Source organism: Erinaceus europaeus, chromosome 1 (genome assembly GCF_950295315.1).
Source record: "Erinaceus europaeus chromosome 1, mEriEur2.1, whole genome shotgun sequence".
NCBI lineage: Eukaryota > Metazoa > Chordata > Mammalia > Eulipotyphla > Erinaceidae > Erinaceus > Erinaceus europaeus.
The window spans coordinates 14,091,080-14,117,795 of record NC_080162.1 but is presented as its reverse complement, the minus strand read 5'-3'; the positions used below and the strand labels follow the sequence as shown (position 1 = coordinate 14,117,795).

At 40.7% G+C, this 26,716-nt stretch overlaps 1 protein-coding gene and 1 non-coding gene across 2 annotated transcripts in view; one reads left to right on the top strand and one right to left on the bottom strand.

Moving 5' to 3' along the window:
* The first annotated feature begins 11,398 nt into the window (after nucleotides 1-11,398).
* The window catches only part of RTKN2 (rhotekin 2), a 99,090-nt gene continuing 83,772 nt past the window's right edge, over nucleotides 11,399-26,716 (top strand). The window contains exons 1-2 of the mRNA XM_007517381.2: nucleotides 11,399-12,182; nucleotides 21,985-22,181. Of these exons, the coding sequence (XP_007517443.1) occupies nucleotides 12,123-12,182; nucleotides 21,985-22,181 (257 nt within the window). The 5' untranslated portion in view covers nucleotides 11,399-12,122. The remainder of the gene's footprint in view (nucleotides 12,183-21,984; nucleotides 22,182-26,716) is intronic.
* Nucleotides 16,959-17,064, bottom strand: LOC132542759 (U6 spliceosomal RNA). The gene has a single exon (XR_009553735.1). It is a non-coding gene; the product is annotated as a U6 spliceosomal RNA (small nuclear RNA).

Here is a 26,716-nt window from a genome sequence, read left to right as displayed (position 1 = left end):
CAATTCTATTAAGCCCCAGAGTGCCTCCTCATGGACGGCTTTAGCAATCATTGCATGCTGTTTGTTGACCCATACAGAAGTGCTAAACAAGATCACCTACATCACAGACCCCTGCAAGCGTCAACCCGGCTTTGACCTAGCACGTTATGATCGGGCCCTCCTCAATCGCTATTGAACAGGCCGTGGCCGGTGCGCCGCTATGTTCCATCGCTGGGGAGCCAGAGACGACCTGAACTGCCCCTGCGGCTACAGACAGACTATGACCCACATAGTCAACGACTGCCACCTCTCCAGATTCAAAGGAGGTCTCGAAACTTTACATCAGGCTCAACCTGATGCTGTTGACTGGCTACGGAAGAAGGGCAAACACTAGAAGAAGAAGAACCTACTCTGGACAGTGATCAAGGGGTGTTTACCTGCCTTAGGCTTTCATAAAATAATAGGGAGAGTATTTTTAGAAGACCATGTGTTTATTCACTCCAGTGTGCTGGTATCAATAGACAACTATACCCAATACCATGGAACTCAAAATTTGGAGTGTGAGAAAGACAAATAGAACATGAAAATAACAGTAAGTTTGACTCTAAAACATGTGGCTTTTAAAAAAAATTTATTTATAAAAAGGAAACACTGAAAAGAACCATAAAATAAGAGGGGTACAACTCCACACAATGCCTGCCACCAGAACTCTGCATCCCATCCCCTCCCCTGATAGCTTTCCTATTCTTTATCCTTCTGGCAGTATGGACCCAGGGTCATTATGGGGTGCAGAAGGTGGAAGGTCTGGCTTCTGTAATTGTTTCCCCCATGAACATGGGCGTTGACAGGTCAATCCATACTCCCAGTCTGTCTCTCTCTTTCCCTAGTGGGACAGGGCTCTGGGGAAGCGGAGCTCCAGGACATATTGGTGGGGTTGTCTGTCCAGGGAATTCTGGTCAGCATCCTGCTAGCACCTGGAACCTGGTGGCTGAAAGAAGAATTAATGTTTCCTAAGACCAAATAAATATGCTTCCTTCTAAAGTTCCCTTTTATTTTTGTTAGTCATGACCCTTACCTTACAATATAATTTCAAAGACATTTTCACTAAAAATCTTTCTAATATTTTATTTATCTATGTATTAGATAGAGCAAAGAATTAGAGAAAGGGGGTGATATAGGAAGAGAGAAACAACATTGCCTCACCACTTACGAAGCTTTCTCCCTGTAGGTGGGAACCGGGGCCTCAACCCTGATCCTTGTGCATTGTGACATGTGGGCAGAACCAGGCGCATCACCACATAGCTCCTCCTGCACATCTGCCTTTCTCTCTCTGTCACTCTGTACCTCTCCCTCTCTCTCCCTCTCTCTTTTAAGATTTTCAGTTTTGGGATTTGGGTGGTAGTGCAGTGAGTTAAGCGCAGGCGGTGCAAAGCACAAGGACCCGTGTAAGGATCCTGGTTCAAGCCCCTGGCTCCCCACCTGCAGGGTAGTCACTTCACAGGTGGTGAAGCAGGTCTGCAGGTGTCTCTCTCTCCCTCTATCTGTCTTCTCCTCTCTCCATTTCTCTCTGTCCTATCTAACAACAACGACATCAATAACAACAACAATAATTACTACAACAATAAAACAACAAGGGCAATAAAAGGGAATAAATAAATAAATATTTTTTAAAAGATTTTAAGTTTTGTTTAATTTGATAGGACACAGAGGTTGAGAGAAAAGAGGGATAGGGAGGGAGAGATAGACACTTGCAGCCCTGCTTCACCATTTAAGATTTCTCTCTGCCGGTGGGGGACAGGGGCTTGAACCTATATCCTTGGGCATGATAATGTGTACACTTAACCAGGTTGCCACCACCCAGTCCTCCACACATTGTTAATAAACTAAAGAAGTTTGTGGGTATACAAGAAGGAGTGCATAGCAATTCAGATATTTGAGATAGACATATCACTTCATGTTGAAATCAAGCTGCTCATTCCATTGTTATCTGATTTAAGTGTTGGTGATTGTTTTTTTTTTTTAAATATTCTTTTGACTAGTCCAGAACTAGAATAGTTGTACTCTACCCTCCTTTTTTTAATTATCATCTTTCATTTATTGGATAGAGACAGAAAGAGAGAGGGAAGAGAAGAGAGAGAGGGAGAGACACCTACAGTCCTGATTCACCACTGATGAAGCTTTCCCCATGCAGGTGGGGACCAGGGGCTCGAACCCGGTCCTTGCAGACTGTAACATATGCACTCAACCAGGTGTGCCACCACCTGGCCTGTGATTTTTAATTTTTTTAAATAACCTCCCCTAATGTTTTTTTTTCTTGGAATTGGCATACTATAGATAAGAATAAATCAACTCAGTGTTATTATGATACTACTGGCATAGATTTGCACATACTTTACATTTTTTCAAATGGTTTCACAAATACTCTATACCAGAACAAACCAGTGGAACAGAGGGAGTGTTAGTCCTACATCACAGGTGAAGAAATAAAAGCTTAGATACCTCAAGTGAGTTGGCACTTAGACATTACAGGCAAGAGTAAAAACTATCATTTCTTTCTTTAATTTCTTTATTGGAGGATTAATGGTTTGCAGTCGACAGTAAAATACAGTAGTTTATACATGCATAATATTCCCCAGTTTTCCACATACCAATTCAAACCCCACCAGGTCCTACTTTGCCATCATATTCCAGGACTTGAACTCTCCCCCCCCCCAACCCAGAGTCTTTTACTTATATTATTACTTTCTAGTGGATAATTTGTGAAGCTTTCTTTCTGCCAGTGGGGGACAGGGGCTTGAACCTAGATCCTTGGGCATGATAACGTGTGCACTTAACCACATTGCCAGTTCTCCATACATTGTTAATAAACTAATGAAGTTAGCGTATCGCACCAAAGTAAAAGACTCTGGGGGGGTTGGGTGGGGAGAATACTGGTCCAAGAAGGATTCAGAGGACCTAGTGGGGGTTGTATTGTTATATGGGAAACTGGGGAATGTTATGCATGTATAAACTATTGTACTTACTGTTGAATGTAAAACATTAATTCCCCAAATAAAAAAAAAAGAAGAAGTTCGCAGTTATAAAAGAAGGAGTGCATAGCAATTCAGATATTTGAGGTGGACATATTTAGGTCTGTGGCAGCCACAAAAGCTACAAGTAATGTTATGATCAGAAGCGGATAAATTGGTTGTGAGAAAAGTCACGACACTGTTTTGCATAGAAAATATACATCATGACTTTCCTGACGACCAAGAGACAATAATCATGTAAAAGATTTAAAGAAATCAGGGAAGAATCACAAGCACAAATAGACAAAAAAAATTACCCAAAACGGTAAGAAAGAATTTTGAAATTACTACAACCGAATTATTGTAAAAAAAAAAAAAGTAGTTGTTTAAACTAAAAACAAAACAAAACTCAGTGGTTATACTTTAGAGTAAACTGGGTGTAGATAGCCTGCTGCGGACCACCACAGCGGATGAGCAGCAGGATGGTCAGGGGTCTTGAAGGCAACCTCCCCGGTGGGTCAGGAGTCGGCGTGAGGGAGAACAGATAGACACCACACTCTATTGGAGGGTGAATCTGGACTCATTTTAATAGTGAAACTGCATTAGCTTTTATACTTTTTTCAGGTTACATTCAGGTTGCCTAAGCAACTAGCTCATAAAGAAGTAGCAATAAGTATCATAGTCTTGTGGCTTTGGCAGGCTATATGTTACTCCCCTGTAACTGTAAAGAATGGTACAATACTTAGTATCATCCTGTTCTCAGGGGAGGTCGTGCCCAGAATTGTTTTTGACTTTTGCGGAGAGCTATTTCTATCATTAATCTTCTATGGGGGGCATACGGATCTTTGCCTAGTTGTGGACCACTGCTCATCTAGGTCTGGTACAGTTTAACTATTAATCTTTCTTTGTTTCAATATGTCAACTTGTACCTGGGAGGCCTCAGTCTCTGCATTCTTTCTTTGAGGGGCAAGTCATAACATGACTTCTTTTGTCTGTCTATGCTGACCCACCTTCCCCACTTTCATAATGTAACTTTCAAATATGCCCCTGCGAAGGGAGAGGGGGTGCTTCTGACTCTCCATTCCCACCAGGCACTGCCAAAGCACTATTAATCAATTGTGACAGTATAATTATTTGTAGCAATAATGGGGGGAGAATGAGTCGACCCATTCTCGTCCTCCTGCCCAGCTTCCTTAAAGTCTGAATGCAGGTCCAGAGGAGATGACCCTGTCAGGCTCCCTGGCCATCGTGTTGGGGCGGCGCAATAGCCCCCACACCTATGGACATCTAATCTTTGGTAAAGGTGCCCAGACTATTAAATTGGGAGAGGGGAGTCTCTTCAACAAATGGTGCTGGAAAAAAATGGGTTGAAACTGAACCACTATATTTCACCAAATACAAAAGTAATTCCAAGTGGATGAAGGACATGGATGTTAAACCAGAAACTGTCAAATACTTAGAGGAAAATACTGGCAGAACTCTTTTCCGCATAAATTTAATGGGCATCTTCAATGAAACAAATCCAATCTCATGAAGGACTAGAACAAAAATAACCCAATGAGACAACATCACATCAGAAAGCTTCTGTACAGCAAAAGAAACCACCATGCAAACAAAGAGATCTCACACAGAATGGAAGGTCTTTACATGCCATACATCAGACAAGAGGTTAATAACCAAAATAAATAAAGAACTCACCAAACTCAGTAACAAGAAAAAAGACTCCATTCAAAAATGGGAAGAGGATATGAACAGAATATTCACCAACGAAGAGATCTGAAAGGTCAAGAAACATATGAAAAAAAAAAATGCTCCAAGTCTTTGATTGTCAGAGAAATGCAATAAAGACAACAATGAGATACTACTTCACTGCTGTGAGAATGTCAGACATCAGAAAAGGTAGCAGCAACAAATGTTGGAGAGGTTGTGGGGACAAGGGAACCCTCCAGCACTGCTGGTGGGAATGTAAACTGGTCCAACCTCTGAGCAGTTTGGAGAACTCTCAGAAGTCTAGAAATGGACCTACTTTATGACCCTGCAATTTATCTCCTGGGCATATATCCTAAGGACCCCAACACACCCATCCAAAAAGATCTATGTACATGTATGCTCTTAGCAGCACAATTTGTAATAGCCAAAACCTGGAAGCAATCCAGGTGTCCAACAACAAATGAGTGGCTGGGCAAGTTGTGGCCTATATACATAATGGAATACTACTCAGCTATCAGAAATGGTGATTTCACCATTTTCAGGCCATCTTGGATGGAGCTTGACGAAATCATGTTGAAATAAGTGAGAAACAGAAGGATGAATATGGGATGATCTCACTCTCTGGCAGAAGCTGAAAAACAACATCAGAAGAGAAAACACTAAGTAGAACTTGGAATGGAGTTGGTGTATTGTACCAAAGTAAAAGGCTCTGGGTGGGTAGGGGGGGCGGAGAATACAGGTCCTGGAAAAGGATGACAGAGGACCTAGTGGGGGCTTTATTATTATGTGGAAAACTGAGAAATGTTATGCATGCACAAATTATTGTATTTATTATTGACTATAAAACATTAATCTCCCACTAAAGAATTTAAAAAAAAGACTCTGGTGTGAGTGGGAGGATGGGGGAGGATTCACGTCCTGGAACATGATGGCAGAGGACCTAGTGGGGGTTGTAATTATTATGTGGAAAACTGGGAAATGTTATGCATGTACAAACTATTGTATTTACTGTCTACTGTAAAACATTAACCCAATAAAGAAATTTTTAAAAAATAAGGAAACAAAATTAGGTGTAGATAAAGAAAAATTAAAGTGCTTTAAGTACTAGCTGACTATGGTAATAAGGTTGAGAACATAAAAGTTTAGAAAATATAGGGCAGGGGTAGATAGCATAATGGTTATGCAAAGAGACTCTTGAGCCTGGGGCTCAAAAGTCCCAGATTCAGTTCCTGCACCAGCATAAATCAGAGCTGAGCTGTGGTTCAAGAAAAAAAAGTTAGAAGATATGATAAAACAAAGAAACTTAATCTTTGTCTTATTGTAATCCCTGGATGAGAGAATAGAGGCAATTTTTAAAGAGGTAATGCTCAAGAATGAACTCAGCTGTAAAATGAGCAGGGAATATTTAGCAAGATAAAGAAATGAAACATTTGGGGCTGGGTGGTGGCATACCTGGTTGAGTGTGTATGTTACAATGTGCAAGGACTGGGGTTCAAGCTCCCAGTCCCCATAGCTTTGCAAGTGGTGAAGCAGTGTTGCAGATGTCTCCCTGTCTCTCTCCCTCTCTATAACCTCCTTCCCTCCTGATTTCTGGCCATCTCCATCCAATAAATAATAAAAAATTAATAAAAACAAACAGACAAGCATTTCAGACCTGAGGCAAAAGGTATCATGGTTATGCAAAAGGACTTTCTTGCCTGAGGCTCCAAAACCCAAAATTTAACACCCAAACCACCATAAACCAGAGTGCAGCAGTGTTCTGGTAAAACTAAATGAAAAATAAATGAAACATTCTCCTTAAAGTCAGTAAGGAGATACGAATATCTAATACCTCTGCTTTCATTCAACACCCTATTGCCTGCGTGTCTGCCCTAACCAATGGTCAGGTTAAAAGAACAAAAATTGTTTAATAGTCACGAACTTAAAGGCAAGATTATAGCAGATGAGTTTTGGGATCTCCATTTTAGTAAAAGCTTGTAGGTCTATTTTAGGTATATTCCAAGAGGCCCATGACTTATACTAAGATTTGCCTGAGCAACGTGCTCCCAGAGGGATAAAGAATAGGGAAGCTTTCAAAGGAGGGGCTGGGATATGGAATTCTGGTGGTGGGAAGTGTGTGAAACTGTGCCCCTCTTATTTATAAAATAAATTAGTTTATTTTATAAATAAATTAATATCAATTTTTAAAAAAAGAACAAAAATTAGAAAAGAAGCAACAACTATTATGAATACACCCTTCTACATAGAATATCTCTAAAAATGTACTATTAATTTCATAGACCAAATAAAGAAATTTAGCGAGGCACTTGAATATAAAAATAACAGAAAAAAATCAGTTTTATTTTCTTATGCTAGTTACAAGCAAAAAAAAAGTTTTATTATTATTTTCTTTCCATTTACTTTATTTTATGATCTTCGTGATTAGGAGGGTTGCTTGGAATTTGCACTACTCCACTGCTTCGAGTCGTCTTTTATTTTCTTTTTGATAGCACTGTTTTTTTTTTAAAAAATTATTTTATTATATTCTTTATGATAGAGGTGAGAGACAGAGCTAGAGAAGGGATAAGAGAGATGAGAGACAGGGGAAGGCCCCTCCCACCCCACCTGTAGATGGGGAACAGCCTCTTAAACCCAAGTCCTGGTAATAATGGTAACAATAATAATAACCCTTTGTTAGGTGCAAATAATAATAATACCCTTTGTTAGGTGCACCACTGACCACTCCTTCATTTACTTTGTTTATTTGCTTACTTATTTATGTATTTTTGCCTCGAGGGTTATTGCTGGCGCTCAGTGCCTACACCACTAATCCATTGTTCCTTGTGGCTACTTTTTCCATTTTATTGGATAAGACAGAGAGAAATTGAAAGAGGAGGGAGAGACAGACAGGGAGAGAGAAAAAAAGACACTTTGCAGCCCTGCTTTGCAGCTTGTGAAATGTCCCGTGGGGCTCCAAACTCAGGTCCTTGTGCAGGTCCTTGTGTTTAGTACTTTATGTGCTTAGCTGGGAGCAACCCCCCCCCCCCCCAGTCTTCTCAATATGTACTAATCCAGTGTCAAAATACTATCTCTGGGGTTTTAAACTGCAACTTACACAATAGAACTAATAAAGCTGAACAACTTCTCACATTTGCCTTTATCCTTTTTTTTTTTTTTCATTTCTTTATTGGGGATTAATGGTTTACAGTCGAAGGCAAAATACAGTCGTTTGTGCATGTGTAACATTTCTCAAACCTCGTACATTTTCTTTGCTATTTGTGTTTTTTTTCTCCAATAATACACCACTCATACTTTTTTAATCATTTTCTAGTAGAACTTTTATTGATTTGTAGGACTTCTTTATACATACTCTAAGTGCTAATTCCTTTTTTAGTGGCTAGGTGGTATATCTTGAATATATCTGACTCCAGATAAGATTTTTCCTCAGTCAGACTCTCATGTTAATTTCCTGTAGTAGCTGTCTTTGTTTTTATGAGATAATCAGTCTACCAAGCAGTCTCACAGATCTTATCTCATTTGAGTCCCCAAATCGCTTTAAAGAGACAAGTTCAGTATCTTGTTTCTTGCTTTGTAGATAAGGACACTGAGTGGTTTACCCAAGGTCACAGGGCCATTCAGACTCTATATTTCATAGCATTACTGTGATGCATCAATGGTTTCTAGATCATGTTTTTATTAATTTTTTTTAGAAGAAAATGTTGCCTCTTTACCTTAGCTCCTTTTTACGTTGCATATAATTCAAAATGTAGTTCTAGTTGTGATTACCATTCTAAATTTATTATAAGACAACAAACATGAGCAAAGAGGAAATATTTTAATAGGATGTACATTTTCTATTTTACCACAACAAATCTGGGACAAATTTTTTTAAATAAGAGGCCTATTATGTAAGATAATAACAACAACAATTATTATTACTGTTATTAAGAGAGACAGACAGCAACAGCATAGTACTGAAGCTTCCTTCACTGTGGTGGGGACCAGGGCTTGACCCTGGGCCACACACAGGACCAGAGTAACACACTGTCAAAGTGAGCTATTTTGCTGAGCAGAGAGAGTTGATTTCAAGGTCAGTATTTTCCTTTCTTTTGGTTCTGTTTTAGAGAGTTAAAAGAGGAATATAGGGAATAAAGAGAAAAAACTCATCATTTAGCAATTTTAATACTATTTATTTTTTTAAGTTTTACTATCTTTGTTTATTTAATAGAGACAGCCAGGTATCAAGAGGGAAGGAGAAGAAGAGAGGAGGAGAGACAGAGAGACACCCGCAGACCTACTTCACCACTCACAAAGCTTTCCTCCCTGCAGGTGGGGACTGGGGGCTTGAACCTGGATCCTTGTGCACGGCGACATGTGCCCTCAACCAGGTGCACCACCATCTGGCCCCTAGTATTATCTAAGTTGAGCGTTCTATCTATACCCAATACAATTTTTCTACCTTATAAATTTTTAAATAACTTTCCTCTATTAGATGTAAATAATATCTTTATCATAAATAACATTATGCTTGGACTTATAATGGGAAGCAATCCTGTCAAGTCAGTATGGCTATTATTAATTCTCCAGCTGAATCTCCTGCATCTGGGGAATTAGATAAGGATCCACCAAAGCTGGCTAAATAAAGGAAGCTAGAAGCTTGTCTCTCAAGTGAGAGACATCCAAAGGCCACTCAAAGATTTAGCCCAGTGTAAAACAGCACTTCTTACTTTCTGGGAGTTAGATCTATTCATTTATTCTCTTTTAAGCTAACCAAACTACTTATAAAATCTTTCTTTCGACAGTTTTCAACTATTATTATTTTTTAATGTATTTCACATATTCCAGAGAAAAGCATACTTAGTAAAGCTGTCAGTAATCTGAAAGGACTTGTGGATAAATAAGGAAACAGCCTTCCTACTAGAAGATATTATAATCACCATCTAGTAATTATACCTGAAGCACTTCCTGAGTACATCCTGCAATGAATAATAGAACACATTATCTCTTCAAAAAAAGAAAAGTCTTTCCTAACAATGAGATAGTCTATAGATACTCAGTATGACTTTTCCTAGACCTCTTTCTTCAAGTATTATAAACAAGTGCATTTCCATTATTTGCCCCCCCCCCCCACGCTTTTTAAACTCTCACACAATGATACTTCTCCACAGGTTGGGGGGTGGGTGCGACTTATAATTGGTTGACTTAGCCCTGTTTTCATTAGATGATGTCTTCTGTAATTTTGATGTGAGTGTAGGAGGCTGAGTGTGTCATATGAGAAATTATATATGTCTGATGATGAATTCTTTGTGTGTATTTCTTCTATGAGTCAGATACTATACAAAGCATATGCAGCTCTCTTTGGGGAGTAATTATACCACAAACTGGTTAGCCTTGGGTGCACGTGGGAGTGGGTACCTCAAGACTCTGGAGTTCAGATTTGTGTTTTAGAGTGAATAAGGTGAATTCTGTTAGTTTTAGCTTCCACATATTTTGTAGGTATGGGGAAAGCTATGGATCATTTTAATGAATTTTTTTTTTAGATTCTTTTAATTAGACCACAGCTCAACTCTGGCTTTTGGTACTCCAGGGACTGAACCTGGGATCTTTTGTGCCTCAGGCATGAGAGTTTGCTGCTTAATCATTCTGCTATCCTTCTTGGGCATTTTTCTTTTCTTTTTCTTTTCTTTTTTTCTTTTCTTTTCTCTTCTTTTTCTTTTCAGAACTTATTTAGTTTTGTTTTATTTATTTATCAGAGCACTGCTCAACTCTAGTTTATGGTGGTGCACAAACCTGGCACCTCAGAGCCTAAGGCATGAAAATAGTTTGCATAAATACTATGCTATCTCTTCAGTTTCTTGGGCCATTCTTAATGAACACCATATTCCTAATGTAAAGGAAGGTCATTAGCATGGCCAAAGGGCTTTAAAGAGGTAAAATACACGTTTGAAAAAAACACTAATTTTCATAAGTGTATCCCCAAACTAAACACTTAAAAAAAAAAACCTATAGTTAATGTGATAATCCACTTAAATTAAATGTTCACTTTAGGACAGTAAACCCAAATAGAGTCTATCTCAAGAAAATTAAAATCTTGGCCCGCCTGTTTAAGGAAGTGACTAGAACTAAAACTCAAGGGTGGGAAAGTAGATTTGGTGGATTTCCCTTCAGAAGAAAGAAATGTAATAAGCCAAAAAAAAAAAAAAAGTTACATTTTCAAGAAGCCATGATAGGGAACAAGAATTTTGGCGCATCAATTTTGACTCTTTCTCTCTTTCAGTTTTTTTGATCAAGTACCTTGGATCAACCATGCATGATCTTAGTCCATGCATTCTGCAGCTGAGACACTTTTATAGCCCAATTTTCATCTTACATATATTTTTACTTCATGATAAAAGCATTGCTCCCATCATCCATGGAATCCATTTGAGGCTCTCATGTTGATGCCAGGTACAGAATCTAGAAACTTGGGTATCACGCGTCAAGAGCAAAGGCTTAGGCCACTAAGTAACCCCCCACAGTAACCCCCTAAGTAACCCGAGCCCTCCCATCCCACAGCCATTTGGACTTTTAAAGAATCCATACTCTTAATATTTTTTTTTAAAAAATATTTATTGGCTAGAGACAAGTGGTGATAGAGAGGGAGGGAGAAACAGTCACCTGCAGCAGCACTTCACCACTCGCAAAGCTTTTCCCCTGCAGGTGGGGACTGGGGGCTCAAACCTGGGTCCTTCCATCAGATGGGTGTGCCACCAAACGGCCCCTGGTACTCTCTTCTGATTGTCAGAATAATCATAACACATATTTATTTATTTATTTATTTGGGGGATTAATGTTTTACAGTTGACAGTAAATAGTGTGTACATGCATTAATGAACATTTCTCATCATTTTTCCACACAACAATACAATCCCCACTAGGTCCTCTACTATCCTCATATTTTTAAATAGAAAAAAAAATACATCGTGACTTCTACAACCCAACAGTATAGCTTAAACCCCACTGTCGGAGCCCAGAGATGGGCAGGTTTGAGTTTGCAGGGAGGAGACCTCTGAATCGCCCACCCACCCCAGGCCTGCCTCCTAAAGTAATCCTGCTGTAAAGACGGGGGAAGCCCCAAGCCAAAGCTTCCCAAAGACCCCTCCCTCTCCTGCCCCAAACCCGCCCACATCCCAAAGGGCACAAAGCCGGCCTCCAGCTCCTCGCAGCCGGCACTTCGCAAAGCTTGGTCCCGGCACATTTCCGGCTCGGGAGGCGCGGAGGGTGAGCACTGCGCCTGCGCAGGCTGCGGGCAGCCCCCCCCCCCCCCCCGGATCCCCCGGTCCCCCCGCAGCTGCGACTTGGTACAGCCGGGCGGCCGGCGTGCTCCGGGATCCGGCCAGGGGCGGGCTTTTCAAATCAAATCCAGCCTTTGTCGCGGTCCCGGCCTTGGCATCGCTGGCTTTGGAGATGGACGAGCAGACCCTGAAGGGTCGCCAGCTCTGCTTGGCAGGACTTTCCTCCCAGGTGGTAAGTGGAGCACCCTGACTTGTGTCCTTTAGTACTTTTGTCTGATTGCTGAGAACATCCTCCCACACACACACACCACCACCACCACGGAGTTTCGGATTTAGTTGTGGCTAGGGACAAAGGGGAGAAGTAGGTGACTGATTGCACGTCTGCGATTTTTGCTGCGGCTTGCAAACGTGCGTGCACACGCGGAGGCCCGCCGCGGGGTTGCCCCGCGCACCTGTGCTCCGCCCCGGAGCCTCGCCCCGAGCCCCGGGTGCTCCCTTCTGCAGGGGGCGCGGGGGGGGGGGGGGGGCGCGGCGGCCGTAGGACGCCCACCCGAAGTCCATGGAAGACGGTTTGCTTAGTATTTGGGAAATCACACTTGCTGCTGAGATGTCTGCGTGTCAACTTAGTGTTTTTTTTTCCTTTAATTTTTTATTCGTTGTTACAAGACTGTAAGATTATAATTTATAGTTCCACACCACACCCACCAGCAGTGTTCTGTGTGCCCACCCTCCCACCTATCAAGGATAACCACCATCACCAGTCACAAGTCTTGTTTTTGTTTTGTTTGGACTTTTTTTTTTTGTAAGTTCATGTAAATCAGATCTCTAGATTCCGCATTTGAGTGAAAAGAAGACACCACTTTAAATAATTTAGGCGAGAAAGTGCATGTCTGCTATTTAGCCATATGAAGTATGTTAAAATACTTTTTTTTTTGTACTTACGATAAGCCAGTGGTACTTTTAAGGGCCATCAGTTAAGATGCTACATTATACTTCCGTAATTTTTTTTTAATTATTATCTATACTTACATAATAGAGATAGTCAGAAATTGAAAAAGAAGTGGGAGATAGAAAAGAAGAGAGACACCTGTAGCCCTGCTTCACCATTCCCAAAGCTTTCTCCCTGCAGGTGGCAGGGTTGGGGAGGGTGTCGAACCTGGGTCCTTGTGCACTGTGTGTGCTCAACTAGGTGTGCCACCACCCGGCCCCCATTTTACTTTTTTTTTTTAATTATCTTTTATTTACTTGATAGAGATAGCCATAAAGCGAGATGGTAGAGAGATAGAGAGGAAGAGAGACATAGAGACACCTGCAGCACTGCTTCAGCACTCACAAAGCTTTCCCTCTGCAGGTGGGGACTGGGGGCTTGAACTACAGTTCCTGTGCACTGTAACATGTGTGCCACTACTTGGCCCCTATACTTTATTTTTTAAATTTCTTTATTGGGGAATTAATGTTTTACATTCAACAGTAAATACAATATATAGTTTCTTTTTAGAAAATATGTCTATTGCTTTTTATTTTACTGGATAGAGATAAAAAAAAGTTGAGAGGGAAAAGAGAGATCAAAAAGGAGCGAGAAAGACGCCTAACAGCACTACCTCACAGCTCCTGATGTTTTTCCCCTACAGGTGGGGTCACCTGGCTTTTTTTTTTTTTAATTTCTTTGTTGGGGAATTAATGTCGACAGTAAATACAGTAGTTTGTACATGCATAACATTTCCCAGTTTTCCATATAACAATACAACCCCCACTAGATCCTGTCATCCTTCTTGGACCTGTATTCCCCCCACCCACTCACCCCAGAGTCTTTTACTTTGGTGCAATATGCCAATTCCAGTTCAGGTTCTACGTGTGTTTTCTCTTGTGATCTTGTTTTTCAACTTCTGCCATAGAGTAAGATCATCCCATATTCATCCTTCTGTTTCTGACTTATTTCACTTAACATGAATTTTTCAAGGTCCAGCCAAGATCGGCTAAAAACGGTGAAGTCACCACTTTTAATAGCTGAGGAGTAGTATTCCATTGTGTATATATACCACAACTTGCTCAGCCACTCATCTGTTGTTGGACACCTGGGTTGCTTCCAGGTTTTGGCTATTCCAAATTGTGCTGCTAAGAACATATGTGTATACAGATCTTTTTGGATTGGTGTGTTGGGGTCCTTAGGATATATCCCCAGGAGAGGAATTGCAAGATCACAGGATAGGTCCATTTCTAGCCTTCTGAGAGTTCTCCAGACTGTTCTCTACAGAAGTTGGACCAACTGACATTCCTACCATCAGTGCAAGGAGTCACCTGGGTCACCTGGCTTTAACCAGATTCCTTGGACCTGGTAACTTGTGCACTCAGCTGGGTGTGTCACTGCCTGGCCCCCTCATTATTCTTTCTTCAGTCTTAAAAAGTCTGAAAACTTTAAGCTGGATCTTTATTCCCTTTATTGATTTTTAATTTTTTGCATAGCTGGGCCTTGAGTCTTAGTGTCCTCCTCACTCAGGGCCATATTTAATTTTACTCTGAAAGAAAAGGTTCGCAGTGGGGCTGGGTGGTGACGCACCTGGTTGAGCGCATATGTTACAGTGCACAAGGACTTGGGTTCCAGCCTCCTGTCCCCACCTGCAGGGTGAGGCTTTGCAAGTGGTGAAGCAGTGCTGCAGGTGTCTCTCTGTTTCTGTCCTTCATTATCTCCCCCTTCCTTCTCAATTTCTGGCTGTCTCTATCAATACATAAATTTAAAAAAAAATGAAAAGAAAGAAAGAAAGAAAGAAAGAAAGAAAGAAAGAAAGAAAGAAAAGGTCACAGCACCTTCTGTATGGTGCTGAGACTAGACCTTGACCCTGGAGGGTAAAGGTGTGCACATTACTAGGTCAGCTCTCTTTCTTTCTCCACATCTTTAATTTTATTTTATTTTCTATATTTATTTATTAATGGGGGAGGGTGCTGAGAGAGAACCAGAACATCACTTGGCACTTGTGACTCTGGGGATCCAACTCTGGATCTCATGCTTGCTACTCCAGGACTCTAGTCACTATGCCAATTCCTGAATGTTAAAATTTTTAAACAATTTTTTGAGGAAGTGTTTTATAAGATGCAAGACCTCCCTAAAAGAATGTGCTAGCCCACCTACCCACCACCAATATACCCTTTTCTTTCAGTGCAGGGCACTGGGCCTCTTCCCCCATCTTTGACCCTCTCCCCTTTGCCTTCTTAGTGACCCCAGAGTTGTAGACACAGGCCCAGGGTTTATACCTATTTCACTCTAGCTGTTCTCTGGATTTATTAACCTCCAATTTATTTTAACTATTTCAAAACCATGATCAACTATATGGACTTGCTGGTTTTGTAGATACAAATGGTTGAGATACTAGTAATTTCAGTCAGCGTCTTTGCTTAGAAACCTAGAACTGTCCTTAGTGGATTCAAAGCTCTTAGGGAGTCTTCAGTAATACCAAGAGAGGGGCTGGGTGCTGGTGCACCCACTTGAGCACACATGTTACAATGTGCAAGGACCCAGGTTTGAGTCCCTGGCAGGGGGAAAGCTTCACAAATGGTAAAGCAGGGCTGTAAGTGTCTCTCTGTCTCTGTCCCTCTCTGTCTCCCTTTTCCCTTTCAATTTCCGGCTTTCTCTATCCAATAAATAAAGATAATAAACATAAATAATAAATAAAAAGAGTGATACCAAGACAATGATACCTTGTTGACTAGAGGCAAGACCTTTGCTTCCATTAAGTCTTTCCTGGACAAGAGCAGCTGTGACTAAACTAGCAAGGTTTTCTCTGTGTCTTAACTGTAGATGTATATTGAAAGAAGCGGCAGAGAGAATACAGAAGTGGTTAGCATTATACCTACCCCCCCTTTATCATTTACCTGGAACATACTCAAAAATCACTCATACATTGACCAATTCACTCAGCCCTCCCAGATCCCTTTGACTCAGACCAACCTTAGCAGCGGAGGTAAGACCATAGTATGAGTATCTGTGCAAATAGATGTCATGGGTTGAGGATAAGCAAACTTTCTGTAGAATAAGAGAAAATAAATATTTTTAGTTTTTCAGGCCACACAGACTCTTGAAATAGCTATGAGGGGAGTCGGGAGGTAGCACATCTGGTTAAGTGCACGTGGAGCAAAGTGCAAGGAACAGCAAGGATCCCGGTTCAAGCCCCCAGCTCCCCACCTGCAGGTGTGTGGCTTCACAGGTGGTGAAGCATGTCTGCAGGTGTCTGTCTTTCTCTCTCCCTCTCTGCCCCCCCCATTTCTCTCTGTCCTATCTAACAATGACAACATCAGTAACTACAACAACAATGAAAACCAACAAGGGCAACAAAAGGGAAAATAAATAAATATGAAAAAGAATTAAAAAAAAAAGAGAAATAGCTATGCCATTGAAAGGTAAGATAAATAGCAATGACTGAATTCAAATGGAACTTTATTTATAGCTGCCCAGAAGGTAGTACAGTGGATAGATAGTGTTGGACTCTCAAGCATGAGGTCCTGAATTCAGTCCCACGCTTCAAATGTGCCAAAGTAATGCACTAGTTCTCTCTCCCTCCCTTTCTTGTAAATAAATCTGTCTTTAAAAACAACTTTATTGGGACTCAGGCAGTAGTGCAGCGGGTTAAGTGCACGTGGTGCAAAGCGCATGGCCGACTTAAGGATAGAGGTTCAAGCCCCCGCCTCCCCACCTGCAGAGAAGTCACTTCTGCAGGTATCTTATCTTTCTCTCCCCCTCTCTCTTCCCCACCTCTGTCCATTTCTCTCTGTCCTATCCAACAACAACAATGTCAATAATAACTACAACAATAACACAAGGGCAACAAAAGGGAATAAATAAATGAAAAACTTTATTAATTAAATCAGCAGTGATGAGATCACAATGTGCTGACCCCTTCCTGAAGGATTCAACTTGTAGTATCTGTGATATATATCACATTCCTTTCTTGAATATTTAATCTTACACATAAGTCTTTTTAACTCAACTTACACATTTTAAAAATAATTTTTTAAAAAATATATGGAGCGACTCACAGGTTTGCATGCCATCCCTGCACAGGGGCATGCTAATCTTCTCTGAAACATTTCAGTTTTGGTATATGTACTGCTGACACGAGCACTACATTTTATTTATTTATTTATTTATTTATTTTAGCCATTTCCCAAACTTACATAATTTTAAGAGGTACCAATAAGTGACAAAGAGAAGATAATCTTCATTTATAAGGCTGAAAGCTGGGAAACCCAAATTGATTCCTTAATGTGACTGTGGCCACCTACTGGTTCCTTACGATTGTTACAACTTGCTGGGTTGTAGAGAAATTTCCAAGTGTGTCTTGGCTGTATGCTGAATTGCCACAATGTAAAATATATATATATAGTTGCGCTCTACCTCCAAAGGTCAGATGAGTTTAGGCTAGGCTATGAGATGTGGTATTTTTCTGAGGTCCTTCATGTCAATCCAGGGTGATTTCAAGTTCACCCTGGTTGACAAACCACCGTTACAGTCCAACTGACTGCTTCATTGTAACATTTACAAGACAGAATTGAGTTTGGTGACACCAGATGGTGTTTGTATTTGAGTGGTGAGGAAGAAAGAACTATTATCACCACTTCAAGCTGCTGCCGGTGTAAATTCTACAATTATTACCAGCCTTACAGAATTTTTATTTTTATAAACGTATAGGTCACACAGATTAATTCTTTGATTAATTGCTAATCACATCTAAGAACTTACTTTGAGGCGGATAAGGAAAGCAACTTCGTACAAGTATGTAGGATATAGATATAGTACAGGCTAAGGTTTTATGAGGTGATGAACCAATATAATTAAACAGGTCTGCTTTCTATGTGCAAATAGAGAACATTTGACTGGTCTGAATAAATTAAATCTTTGACTGCAGATTCATCTCTCTGTCTCTCTCATTATCTTTATTTATTTGATAGATACAGCCAGAAACCCAGAGGAAGTGGGATATAGAGAGGGAAAGAGACAGAGAGATACCTGTAGTGCTGCTTCACCACTCGTGAAGCTTTCCTCCTGCAGATGGGGCCTGGGAGCTTGAATCCGGGTCCTGTTCACTGTGAGGTGCCCTCAGCCAGGTGCACCACCAACTGCCCCCACTTTTTTTTCTCTTCATAAATACTGCTTCCCTGACGTTGATTTCTCCTTCAACTTCCTCCTCCTTCCTCTCTCTCTCTCATTCTTTCATTCATTCTTTTTTTAATCTGAAACATACATTATTAGTCTTCAGTGACATTTATATGGATACAATTAAAAAGGTAAATTATAGCATTTTTTAAAGCTCAGAAGCCAGCACGTTCATTTTCTTCTTAGAAATAGACGCTCAGAGGAACACCTAGGGGAAGGTGAACTGTTATGCAGAAAACTGGGAAATGTTATGCATGTACAAACTATTGTAATTTATTGTCAACTGTAAACCATTAATCCCTCAGATAGAGAAATAATAAGGAAATAGGCATGCTGAAGCATCATTAGGTTTGTAGTAAAGAGGATCCTATAGTTTAGAATATTTTTTTGCTAAAATGCTTTTGATTTTGACAATACTTCCATGACAAATAGCCTGTTATCTCCCTGCTACAAAACCCATTTTCTTTATTCAGCATCTTTTCATTTAGAAAGTTCTTCCGGGAGGGCGGTAGCGCAGTGGGTTAAGGGCAGGTAACGCAAAGCGCAAGGACCGGGGTAAGGATCCCGGTTCGAACCCCTGGCGCTCCCCCTGCAGGGGAGTCGCTTCACAGGCGGTGAAGCAGGTCTGCAGGTGTCTTTCTCTCCCCCTCTCTGTCTTCCCCTCCTCTCTCCATTTCTCTGTGTCCTATCCAACAATGACAACATCAATAATAACAATTATAACTACAACAAGAAAACAGCAAGGGCAACGAAAGGGAATAATAAATGTTTTTTTAAAAAGAAAGTTTTCCCTTGATTTACTCAGTGTTAACAACCAGAACTTGCCATATTACAATGTAACTTGATCTTCCCTCTCAATTTCTCTCTGTTCTATCAAATAAAATAATTATTAAAAAAATTATCTGTGGTGGCCGGGCGGTAGTACAGTAGGTTAAGCGCACATGGCACAAAGTGCACAGACCAGAATAAGGATCCTGGTTGGAGCCCTCGGCTCCCCACCTGCTGAGCAGTTGCTTCACAAGCTGTGAAGCAGGTCTGCAGGTGTCTTTCTCTCCCCCTGTCTTCCCTCCTCTCTCAATTTCTCTCTGTCCTGCCCAACAACAACAACAACAACAACAACAGCAAAGGCAACAATAACAACAACAACAAGGACAACCAAATGGGAAAAATGGCCACCAGGAGCAGTGCATTCGTGGTGCAGGCATCAGCCCCAGCGATAACCCTGGAGGAAAAAAAAAAGATCTTTTTTTTCCGGGGCCAACAACTGGCACACCTGGCTAGGTGCAAGTTACCACAGTATAGCTTTTTATTTCATTAGTGACTCCATACTAATCCACAGAATCATAAGATAATGCGTATGATCCTGCACTGTCTCCAGCACTAGAGATCCAGCATTGTCTCTATTCCCTTCATTAGAAACTACAATGGTGGGAACAGGTGATGGCGCACCTGGCTAAGCGCTTGCATTACAGTGTGCAAGGACCCAGGTTCAAGCCCCTGGTCCCCACCTGCAGGAGGGAAAGCTTCATGAGTGCTGAAGCAGGGCTGCAGGTGTCTCTCTGTCGCCCTCCCTTTCTCTCACCCCTCCCCCTCTCAAATTCTCTCTGTCTCTATCCAATAATAAATAAATAAAACTATTTAAAAAGAAAAGAAACCCCAATAGTTCTCCCAAGGTCCCAGATATAGGCTGACTGTTCTTTCTTTTTCTTTTTTTTTTTTAAAGCGGCGTCCGGTGGAGCCGGGGCCGCCGGGCGCCGGCGAGGAGCTGCCCGGACCGCGGCCCCTGACTGTTATTTCTGTTTGCCTATGTTTTCTTTCTATCATCCTTCCCTCTCCCATTCTTTTTTTTTTTAATGTTTTTATTTATTTATTATTGGGTAGAGACACAAAAATTAAGAGGGAAGGGAGAGATAAAGGGAAAGAGACAGAGAGACACTTGCAGCCCTGCTTCACTGTTGATGAAGCTTCACCCCTGCAAGTGGGCACCTGGGTTTTGCACACTATCGTGTGCACTTAACCAGGGGAACCACTGCCTCCTCTCTCCATCCCTCCCTCCCTCCCTTCCTTTCTCTCTCTCTCTCTTTCTCTCTTTATTTCTTCCTTCTTTTTTTCATTCATTCAATAATGATTGACAAGACCATAGGATAAGAGGGGTACAGTTCTACACAATTCCCACCACCTGAGTTTCCTATCTCATTCCCTTCATTGGAAGCTTCCTTATTCTTTATCCCTCTGGGAGTATAGATCTAAGAATATTATGGGGTGCAGAAGGTGGAAGGTCTGGCTTCTATAACTTCTCCACTGGACATGGGCGTTGGAAGGTTGATCCATACTTCAAGTCTGTTTCTATCTTTCCCTAGTGGGGTGGGACTCTAGTCAGGCTGTTTGCCCAGGCAAGTCAGAATGGAATCATGATAGCACCTGTAACTTAATGGTCCATGGCCATGCCTCCCAAAAGTCCCATCACAAAATAACTTGAATAATATGCACATTTATTATGTTTGTCATGTTCATGTATTGGTTTCCTAGGGAAGCCACTACATCACCAAAATTGGGTGACCTCAAACAAGATATTCTGTATTTCAGAAGGCCAGAAGCCTTAAGTCAATTTATGCACAGACCTGGTTAACATTGAAAGTCCTAAGAAAGAATTCACATTCTTCTCAAGAAAAGAAGCCTTTACCAGCTTTTTTCTTCTATTTTTTTATTAGTGATTTGATGATTTGTAAGATTATAAGATAGCAGGGGTCTGATTCCATACAGATCCCACCACCAGAACTCTGTGTCCCATCCCTCCATTGGAAGCTTCCCTATTCTCTATCCTCTGGGAGTATGGACCCGAATTCTTTATGAGGTGTAGAAGGTTTGGCTTCTGTAATTGTTTCCCCACTGGACCTGGATGTTGACAGGTTGATCTATACCTGCAACCTGTCTCTAACTTTTCCTGGTGGGATAGGGCTCAGAAGAGGTGAGGTTCCAGGACCCGCCAGGGAAGTCGTCTGCCCAGGGAAGTCAGGATGGACTTTCCTCCTTTACTCGTTTTTGACTGGCTGATAACATTGAAGTTTTTGCTTATAATTCCCATTTTTTGCTCCCATGCTTTTCAACAAAAAGTTCTGTTTCTATCCTATATCTTGACATGACTTTCCTCTACCAGCTGTCAGATTTAGTACCCACGTGACTCTCATATGAGCTTATCTTCACTCCATTTGTAAAATCTTCCATCCAAATAAGATTACATTGGTGCATTGCACCAAAGTAAAAGACTGGCATTCGGGTGTGGCGGGGGTGTTTGGGTCCTGGAACTTGATGGCAGAGGAGCACCTGGGGAGGGGATAGAGTGTTAAGTGGAAAACATTTCTCAAATGTTACATATGTATCAACTACGGTATTTTACTGTGACAGTAAACCATTAATTCCCCCCAATAAATAAAATAAAAAAAAATAAGATTACATTCTAAGATGTTGTAGTAAGAACATGTAAAGCTTCTCACCTTTATTATGTTTATGCAGTGAGGTATAAGAGCTTCCCAAATAAAGCAAGAAATTATGTTTTGCAAAAAGCATTTAAAGATTTATTGAATATAAGAGAGGAGCAGGAGAGAGACAGAGAGAGAACACAAGAGTGAACCAGAGCCTGACCTTGGTACATATGACACCTAGAGTCAAAGGCAGGACATTATACTTGAAAGGCCAGTGCTTTATCCAGTGGTCTCAAAATGGCATTTGAGAATAGTTACATGTATACAGTCTATACAAAAAAAGTTTTCCCAATTTGATAAGAAATTTTAGAAATATCTAGTTTATTTTTTTCATCTACTACTGGTACAAATAAATATAATTTTTGGATTTTTGCTCTTTTAAAAATACTTTTTTTTTTCCTCTTAAGGACTGCAGCCTTCAAGAAAAAATAAATTTAGAAACTCGAATGCGAGAAGGTATACGGAAACTCCTTTCTTTGAGCACCCAGAAAGACCAGATTTTGCTTGCAGTTAAGAATCTTCTGGTTTGCAATGCTCGGATTATGGCTTATACATTGGAACTACAGAGATTGGAGGAGCAGACTGCAAATCAGACAGGAGGATGGTTAGTAACATGGCTTGTTTATGGATTGTAATGTACTTACTACATATTTGAATTTAAACCATGATATAATGTAACCTTGAGGTAAAATGTCAAATCTCCAAAGATTCCAAAAAGCAAATACACTGAGGTAACTATGGATATTATAAACATTTCAACAGGAGAGTCCTTATACTAAGGATACCGGTTTCACTGGACATCTTTGTTGTTTTCACGTTATAAAATGAAAGTAATTAAGATGCAGGGACTGGTGGGGGTAGATAGCATAATGGTTATGCAAAGAGACTTTCATGCCTGAGGCTCCAAAGTCTCAGGTTCAATCCCCCGCACCACCATAAGCCAAAGCTGAGCAGTGCTTGCAGGGACTGGAAGACTATTTTAAGAAGGATGCTGGCTGATTATAGAAATGTGTAAAGCTTTTGAAAACCCATGTGCTTCAAAAAGCTATTAAAGGGCCTGGGAAGTGGCATACCTGATAGGGTGCACATGTTACCAAGGACAAGGGCCCAGGTTCAAGCTCCTGGTCCCCACCTGAAGTGGTGAAACCTCCTAAGTGGTGAAGCAGTATATCTGGTGTCTTTCTCTGTCCTCCCCTCCCCTCTCAGTTTCTCTCTGGCATTATTAAAAGAAAAAAAGGAAAAAAAAAAAGGCTGCCGGGAGCATGGATTTGTTATATAGGTACTGAGCCCCAGTGATGAATAACCCTGATGGCAAAAGAACCACAAGAAGAACAAAACACTTAAAGAGAAACTAGCCAACCAAGAGTAAGGGAAATGGAGGTGTAGAAATGGACAGTGAGGGCCAGGTGGTGGTGCACCTGGTTGAAGTGCGCATGTTACAGTGCACAAAGACCTGGGTTTGAGCCCCCTGGCCCCCACCTGCAGGGGGAAAGCTTCACAAGTGGTGAAGCAGTGCTGCAGATGTCTCTCTGTCTCTCTCCCTCTCTATCAACCCTTGCCCCCTCGATTTCTGGCTGGTATTTATTTCAATAAATAAATAAAGATAATTAAAAAAAAAACAAAAAAGTCTGCATGGAAAGAGATTGATAGGATAGTAGCAAAATAAAAATATTTAAGAAGCTGGGAACTAAGAATGCTAGCATATCCCTTTCATGTGGTCAGTGCAGGCTGTAAAGAAGCAAGTGACTTATTCAAGGCTGTGTGGCTAACTGTTAAGAGACCCTAACGAGTGGGAGTGGTTACTCAATACCCCCTCAGTATCTTCTGGTTCTCTATTTTGTCACTTCCTGCTGGCTTTTAGGAACAGACTGAACATTTGTGTATGAAATTTATATCTGATCTTACTTACCAAATTTTACTGGACAAAATTATTTAGTGACTAGATGTAAATTTATTTTTAATATTTTAAATTATATCTTTTCTTTCACAGGAGCACTGCTCAGCTCTGGCTTTTGGTAGTACAGGGGATTGAACCTGTGACTTTGGAGCCTCAGACATGCGTCTCTTTGCATAACCACTATGCTTTCTTTTTAATTTTTTGCCTTCAGGGTTTTCACTGGGGTTCAGTGCCAGCGCTGTGAGTCCACTGCTCCTGGTGGCCATTTTTTTTTCCATTTTATTGGATAGGACAGAGAGAAATTGGGAGAGGAGAGGGAGACAGGGAGAGAGACAGAGAGATACCTGCAGACCTGCTTCACCACTTGTGAACATCCCCCTTGCAGATGGGGAATGGGGCTCGAACCCGGGTCCTTGCACTTAGTACTATGTGTGTTTACATGGGTGTCCAGTGCCTGGTCCCAACATAACCATTAATGCTATTTCCCCCGTCTTAGCTGTGTATTTTTTTTTTAACTAAGATTATTGCATATGCAATGACTCCACCACTCTGAGTGGCTATTTTCCCCCTCGGTAGAGAAATAGGGAGAAGAAAAAAGAGACTCCTACAGCACTGCTTCACTGTTGGTGATGCTACCTCCATTGCTGGTGAGGACTGAGCTTGAACCCAAGTCTTCTTGTGTATGCCCTACTAGGTGTAGCACCCTACTCCTTGCTTAATTTCTTCTACTTCTTTCTTTTTTTCTTTCTTCCTCTCTTTCTTCCTTCCTTCCTTCCTTCCTTCCTTTCTATTTATAAAATGGAAACACTAACAAGACCACAGGATAAGAGGGGCACAATTCCACATAATTTCCACCACCAGAATTCCACATCCCATTCCCTCCCCTGGTAGCTTTCCTATTCTTTAACCCTCTAGGAGTATGGACCCAAGGTCAATGTGGGATGCAGAAGGTGGAAGGACTGGCTTCTGTAATTGCTTCCCCAATGAACATGGGTGTTGGCAGGTCAATCCACACTCCTAGCCTGTCTCTCTCCTTCCCTAGTGGGGCAGGGCTCTGGGGACGCAGGGCTCCAGGACATATTGGTGGGGTTGTCTGCCCAGGGAAGTCACGTTGGTATCATGGTAGCATCTGGAATCTGGTGGCTGAGAAAGAGTTAAGATATAAAACCAAACAAATTGTTGACTAATTCTGAACCTAAAGGCAAAAATATTGCAGATGAACATTTGGGATCTCCGTTCTGGAAAAAACTAGTAAGTCTATTTTAGTTATATTCCAAGGGGGCCCTGACTTTACTAATTTTTCCCTTAGCCTGACATCTGATCTTTTATTTATTAAAAGATTATTTATTATTTATTTTTTTAAACAGAATACTGCTCAACTCTGTCTTATGGTGATGGTGGGGATTGAACCTGGGACTTTGGAGCTTCAGGCATCAAAGGCCTTTGCACAACCAATATGCTATCTCCCAGCCCCATTTTTTACTTAATAAAAATGGTCTTATGTCATCAGTGTCGATCGATCTTAAAATTCTAACACTAGTGAAATTATTTTTTATTAGTGATTTATAAAATTCTAATAGTCGTCTAATGCCATACCACCCCACCACAAGAATTCTTTGTTCCCATCTCCCTCCAGCAAAACCTACAGTGGTTTGTCCAAAGTCACAGATAGGGTCTGTCTGTCTGTCTGTCTGCCTGTCTTATCTATCTTTCCTGGTTTTATTCACACTACTACTATTTCAGTGAATTTAAAAAGAAGAAGCCATTAGCAGCTGTTTAACTGTTTCTGGTGTTCTGTCTTTACATTCTTGAGAAGTGTGATTGAAATCACAGGTCAGGGTGTGGGCAAGATGTTACCTGGGAAGTTATCTGCTTATCCATGAGGTGACCCAGCTTCAGGCTTGTGGTAGGCACACTGTATGGCACAACTATGGCACTGGAGGTGGCCTTGGTTCTGTGGCATATCCTCCTTTCTCTGTCATTATCTTTTGGGAAGCCCTGGTGATAATTAAATAAATGCATTTGCAGGGCAGAGAGAGAGATTTCTATAAAACCAAAATATTGATGAGGTAATAATAACGTTGATACAAATGTTTATTAGCTCCCTTGCCTTTGGACTAACTCTTCTGTTCGTGACTCAGTTCCATTACATGATAACACAGACATAACACAGGCGGTGAAGCAGGTCTGCAGGTGTCTGTCTTTCTCTCCCCCTCTCTGTCTCCCCCTCCTCTCTCCATTTCTCTCTGTCCTGTCTAACAACAATGACATCAATAACAACAATAATAACTACAATAACAATGAAAAACAACAAGGGCAACAAAAGGGAAAATAAATAAATAAATATTTAAAAAATAATTAAATTAAAAAAAATGTTTCAAAGGGCAGTGACTATGTGACTAAGATGGGAACCCATTTGATTTTAAAGTCTGACTCTGTCTCTCCTACCTTGAAAAAAACATGCTCTGTGTACAGCCCTGAACTGCTGTAGCCCTTTACATTCATCTCATTATTTGTTTATTACTTTTCCTATTTACTTGTACAATGAAGTTGGAAGTATTCCTCCAGTTGTGCTGGAGGAGTGGGTCGCAAGTGATTTTGTTACCTTGTTGATCTGAGAGTTTTGTAGTCTGCTTGAAGAATTCCAATCTAGGTGATTACTGTTAATTTACTGGGACCGGGAATGCTCTCTCTGATTATCCTAACTGAGAGTTTCAATGCTTCCCTGTTTATACTTCAAGTTAAATACTGAGACCAAACTATACTCACAAAATTATTCTTATATTTGTGCAGCAGTCTAGAGAATAATATATTGGATACATTAAACGCTATTTCATATTCATAGCTTGGAGATTGATAGGTCTTTTCCCATTTTACAGACAGGGATGTTAAAGTCAATAGGTTAACATTGACTCATTGGTAAAACTAGTTATTGATGAGTAAGATTCAAATTCAAGATTCTATTTTAAATTTATTTGCTCCACCAAAGTTACTATATCCTATTTTTATTTAGTTCTGGAAACATTTATTGATTGCCTTAGAATCTACATCAGACATTGGTGATTTAGCAGTGAACAAAAATAGTCTTTTTAACCTTAAAAAAAAAAAATCTTACTGCTAAAAGAGCCTAGTTTCTTTTCTTCTCTCTTTTTTATTTCTGATTTAGTTATGATTAGTGTATAGCATACCAGTTTTAGTTGTGCAACATGAGTTGATGGATATATATATATATATATGAAATG